Here is a 5,743-nt window from a genome sequence, read left to right as displayed (position 1 = left end):
TTTTTTTTTATTTCTGCACAACACCTTTTATTGCAGTCCAATGATTGGCTATATGACCAATCATTGGCTGCCATTAACAACAAAAATACTAATAATCTTAGTAAACATAATGGCATAAGATCCAAATTCATCCACCCACTTATAATAATAATCTAATTGGAAGAGTTGCAAGTTTTAACATAATATATATGAATTTCCTATGAGATTAAAAACCAGAAATTTGAATCCACATAATTAAATATACCTGCACTTTCGTTCATCGCTCAACGAAGCCGCAAGTTAGTTTTCTTTCTACTTCTATTTTTTTTTCTTCTCTAAATTTATTTTGTTTATTAAAACTGACAAACCCACTAACTTATTATTAATACATGGCCTAGTGGTAAAGAATTTTTCAATAAATTATCACTTTAACCCATTAACTATCAGTTAAGTCATTTATCTATAAATACTCCTCAATTAATTAACTCAAGTTAATCGGATATTTAAAATTTTGAAAAATGACCTTTTGGGTCATCACATTATCTACCACTAAAAATCATGTTCGTCATCGAACATAAAGTAAAAGAAAGTACCTGAAGCTTCAAAAAGTTGAGGATATCTGGCACGCATGTCAGACTCTGTCTCCCAAGTTGCTTCTCTTACTGAACGGTGCTTCCATTGCACCTTCACTGAAACAAGCTCCTTGGTCCTAAGCTTTCGGATTTGCCTATCCAATATAGCTATAGGCTCCTCCTCATATGTCAAGTCTGGACCCAGCTCCACAGAGTCGAGTGAAATCACATTAGATTCATCCGGAATATACTTCCGAAGCATAGAGACATGGAAAACAGGATGAACTGCCGACAAACTAGGTGGCAAGGCCAACTTATAGGCCACCTCTCCCACTCGGCTCAAAATCTCAAAAGGTCCAATGAACCTAGGGCTAAGCTTGCCCTTCTTTCCAAACCTCATCACACCCTTCATGGGTGATACTCGGAGCCAAACATGATCACCCTCCATAAACACCAAGGCTCTAACTCTCCGGTCTGCATAACTCTTCTGTCGACTCTGAGCTGTCAATAATCTATACTGAATCATACGGACTTGCTCCATAGCATCTCTAAGATAGTCTGTATCCAAAGAGCCCATCTCCGCCGAATCAAACCAACCAATCGGAGACCTACACCGTCTTCCATACAACGCCTCAAATGGGGCCATCTAGATACTAGAGTGAAAACTGTTATTATAGGCAAACTCCGCTAATGGTAAATGTTGATCCCATCTAGCACCAAAATCGATCACACACGCTCGAAGCATATCTTCCAATACCTGAATGGTCCGCTCAGATTGACCATTTGTCTGAGGGTGAAATGTCGTACTCATATCTAACTGAGTACCCAGACCATGTTGTAATGCCTTCCAGAAATGAGAAGTAAATATTGAACCTCGATCTGATATGATAGAAATAGGAACTCCATGTAGTCGAACAATCTGACTTATATATAGCTCGGCTAACTTTTCTGCCGTATACTTCACCCGAACCGGAATGAAGTGGGCAGACTTGGTCAGCCTATCAACAACAACCCAAATAGAGTCATAACCACCCACTGTGGTAGGCAAACCCATAACAAAGTCCATAGTAATCCGCTCCCACTTCCAAGTAGGAATAGGCATCCTCTGAGATACACCCCCGGGCCGCTGGTGCTCACACTTGACCTGCTGGCAAGTCAAACACCTCGAAACAAAGTCTGAAATATCTCTCTTCATCCCACACCACAAGTAATGCTGACTCAGATCATGATACATCTTCGCCGCTCCCAGATGGATGGAATACCGAGAACAATGGGCCTCCTCAAGAATCAATCTAATCAAATCGCCTGTCCTGGGCACACAAATTCTGCCTCCGATCCGCAAGACACCATCAGAATCAAGGACAGCCTCCTTATCTTCCCCTCTCAATACTTTGTCTCGAATGAGACATAATTTTTCATCGTCAAACTGGTGTGCACGGATTTGCTTGACTAAAGAAGACCGAGCCTCAATAAAAGCAATCATCCCATCACTCTCTTCTGAAATCTGCAAGCGGACAAGACTGTTAGCTAATATTTGCACATCTCTAGCCAATGGTCTCTCCATAATACTAAGCGCTGCAAGACTCCCCATGCTAGGAGTCTTCCTACTCAGAGCATCGGCCACAACATTGGCCTTTCCTGGATGATACAGAATGGTCACATCATAGTCCTTCAGCAACTCAAGCCATCTCCGTTGCCTCAAGTTCAAATCCCTCTGGCTAAAGATATACTGAAGACTCCGATGATCAGTGAAGATCTCACAATGCACCCCATACAAATAATGACGCCATAACTTAAGTACAAATACCACAGCCGCTCTTCTCATGGGATTTCAACTGCCTAGAAGCATAAGCAATCACTTTCCCTTTCTGCATCAACACACCACCCAAACCAACTCCTGAAGCATCACAATACACAGTAAAGTCTACCCCCTCCTCAGGTAAAGTCAACACAGGAGCAGAAGTCAACAAAGTCTTGAGCTTTTGAAAGCTCTCCTCACACTCATCAGACCACTGAAAACCCACATCCTGTCGAGTCAATCTAGTCAATGGAGCTGCAATAGTAGAGAAACTCTGAACAAATCGTCGATAATAGCCTGCCAATCCCACAAAACTCCTAATCTCAGTAGGTGAAGTAGGTCGCGTCCAGCCTCTAACTGCCTCAATCTTGGCCGGATCTACTCTAATACCCTCCTTAGACACCACATGTCCTAAGAATGCCACAGAAGTAAGCCAGAACTCACACTTTGAGAACTTGGCATACAACTTCTCTTCTCTCAACCTCTGAAGTACAATCCTCAGGTGTCGGACATGGTCCTCCTCAGTCTTAGAGTAAACCAAGATGTCATCGATGAAAACAATCACAAAAGAATCAAGGTATGGTCGAAACACCCCATTCATCAACTCCATGAATGCTGCAGGGGCATTAGTCAATCCGAAGGACATCACTAGAAACTCATAATGCCCATACCGGGTCCGAAAAGCTGTCTTAGGGATATCTGATGCCCTAATCTTCAACTGATGATACCCAGACCTCAAATCAATCTTAGAGAACAATGATGCTCCCTGTAACTGATCAAATAAGTCATCAATACGCGGAAGAGGATACTTATTCTTCACTGTTACCTTGTTCAACTGTCTGTAATCAATACACATTCTCATAGTCCCATCCTTCTTCTTCACAAACAATACAGGGGCACCCCAAGGTGACACACTAGGGCGAATAAAACCCTTACTCAATAAATCCTGCAACTGATCCTTCAATTCTTTCAACTCTGCTGGAGCCATACGGTATGGAGGGATAGAAATAGGCTTAGTGCCCGGCTCCAAATCAATAGCAAAATCGATATCCCTATCGGGAGGAACACCTGGAAGATCAGAAGGAAATACATCGAGAAACTCCTGAACCACGGGAACAGAGTCCATGGGAGGTGGTTCAACACTAGTATCCCGAATAAAAGCTAAGTAAGACAAACACCCCCTCTCCACCAATCTCTGAGCACGAATAAAAGAGATAACCTTGCTAGGATAAGAACCACTAACACTCTTCCACTCAACCCTCGGAACACCAGGCATTGCTAAAGTCACAGTCTTAGCATTACAATCAAGGACAGCATGATAAGGAGAAAGCCAATCCATACCCAAGATAACATCAAAGTCTACCATCCCCAGAATGATTAAGTCTACCCAAGTGTCATACCCAGCCAAAGAAACAAGACAGGATCGATACACTCGATCCACCACTAAGGGCTTACCCACGGGTGTAGAAACACGAATAGGTACAGTCATGCTATCACATATCATATCAAATTTAGCAGCAAAATACGTAGACACATAAGAGAATGTAGAACCTGGATCAAACAACACAGACGCAGGTCGATGGCATACTGGGATGATACCTGTAATAACAGCATCAGAGGTCTCCGCCTCAGGTCTCCCGGGGAAAGCATAGCAGTGGCCTCCTCGTCCACCTCCATCCTGGGTGGTACCTCTACCCCCACTCTGCTGAGCTGCAACACCACTACTAGAAACTCTATCACCTCTACCTGACTGAACTCTGCCACGACCTCTACCCTGTGGTGCTGGTGGTCTAGTCTGGAATGAAGAATTAGGTCGAGGCCCACCACGACCCCTTTGTGAAGTACACTGCCGCATTAGATGATCGGGATCTCCACAAGTAAAACAAAATCTCTGACCTGGGAACTGTTGTGTGGACCCTGAAAACCCACTATAATTGCCTCGCCCTGTAGGTCGCTGCTGTGAACCGTACGAGCCCTGACCTGGGCCATAAGAACCCCTAGATGTCTGGCCACCCTCAAATGTCGGCATAGATGCATGAATAGGTCCCCGCTGCTGAAAAGAACCACTCACTCTCTGTGATCCCCTACCTCCAGATGAGGCACCATGAAACTGGCCTGATATACGGGCCCTTTTAGGGTCCCCAAACTCCTCTCTCTCCATCAATTCCGCCTCTTTGGCGGCGCTCACAATGGACTGGAAAGAAGTCCCCTCCCTAGATGTCCGAAACACAGCTGACCTGATAGAGAAAGTCAATCCCCTCACAAATCTGCGGATCCTCTCTGTCTCATTTGGAATAATGGCCAACGCATGCCTAGACAACTGGCAAAAACGCGCCTCATACTCTGTAACCGATAAACCATCCTGTCTCAGACTCTCAAACCTCAAGCGACTCTCCTCTCTCACGCTCCATGGGATAAAACGATCTTGGAATGCGCCAGCAAACTGCTCCCAAGTCACTGGAGGAGATCCAACTGGCAAACATCCCGAATAAGTCCTCCACCAGTCTCTCGCTGGTCCACGAAGCTGGAGTGTAGCATATCGAACCCCATGTGACTCAGCTAATCCAACCACCTCTAGTAACTCTCGGCAGGTAGTTAGAAACTCATGAGCGTCCTCGCTCTTCCCACCCTGAAACTGAGGTGGGTCCATCTTTCGAAATCTCTCATACCTACGCTGCTCATCCTCTGTCAGAACAACCATTGATGCAACTTGACCCCCAACTGCTGGTGCAACATCATTCTGAACCGCGGGATCTACTGGTAGTTGCCCCACCGCATCCTGAACAACTGGAGCTTGCTGCTGCTCTTGGGTCTGAGCCCCCTCTCTAGTACGAGAGTCATGTGGTGTGGTAGTCGCACCACCACCCTGAGAAAAGCCCTCAAGCACACTTAACACCCTCAATAGTGTATCCTGAAGCAAAGGTGTGACTACAGGATCTGGAGGAACCTGGTCCTCCCTGCCATCAATCTGAGGTTCTGTAGAGACCTCTCTAGCACGACCTCTCACTGGTGCTGCTCCACGTCCACGACCTCTGGCTACTGTCGTACTACTAGCACGACCTCTAGCTCGAGATCTACCCCTACCCCTAGCTGGGGCCTCAACAAGTGCCTCGGGAAATGCCTCCCCTCGACCACCAGTAACATTAGTTCTAGTCCTCGTCATCTGTCAAAAGAGTATACAACAACTCAGTACTAAAGAAGGTAACTACGCACGATGAGAAAGGATGAACAAAAGAAAGTTTCCTAGTAATCCTTATAGCCTCTCAGAGATGAGTACAGATGTCTCCGTACTGATCCTTGAGACTCTACGTAGACTCGGCTTGTATACACGTGAGACCTATGAACCTGAGGCTCTGATACCATTTTGTCACGACCCAAAAATGGGTGTGATGGC

The 5,743-nt window shown here is 45.3% G+C and overlaps 1 protein-coding gene across 1 annotated transcript; it reads right to left on the bottom strand.

Moving 5' to 3' along the window:
• Positions 1 to 528: 528 nt before the first annotated feature.
• LOC107020042 lies at positions 529 to 5,042 on the bottom strand. Its single transcript, XM_015220381.2, has 3 exons — positions 3,949 to 5,042; positions 2,832 to 2,833; positions 529 to 756 (listed from the first exon to the last, which is right to left on the bottom strand). The coding sequence occupies exons 1-3, from the start codon at positions 4,997 to 4,999 to the stop codon at positions 529 to 531; spliced, it is 1,281 nt and encodes a 426-aa protein (XP_015075867.2). The 5' UTR covers positions 5,000 to 5,042.
• Positions 5,043 to 5,743: the final 701 nt, after the last annotated feature.

Source organism: Solanum pennellii, chromosome 5, assembly GCF_001406875.1.
Source record: "Solanum pennellii chromosome 5, SPENNV200".
NCBI lineage: Eukaryota > Viridiplantae > Streptophyta > Magnoliopsida > Solanales > Solanaceae > Solanum > Solanum pennellii.
The sequence above is the reverse complement of the archived record's forward strand: the minus strand, read 5'-3'. Positions and strand labels throughout refer to the sequence as shown.

What these genes read in the sequence shown, in the direction of transcription:
- LOC107020042 (XM_015220381.2), bottom strand. Translation starts at nt 4,999, where the DNA reads ATGGACCCACCTCAGTTTCAGGGTGGGAAGAGCGAGGACGCTCATGAG.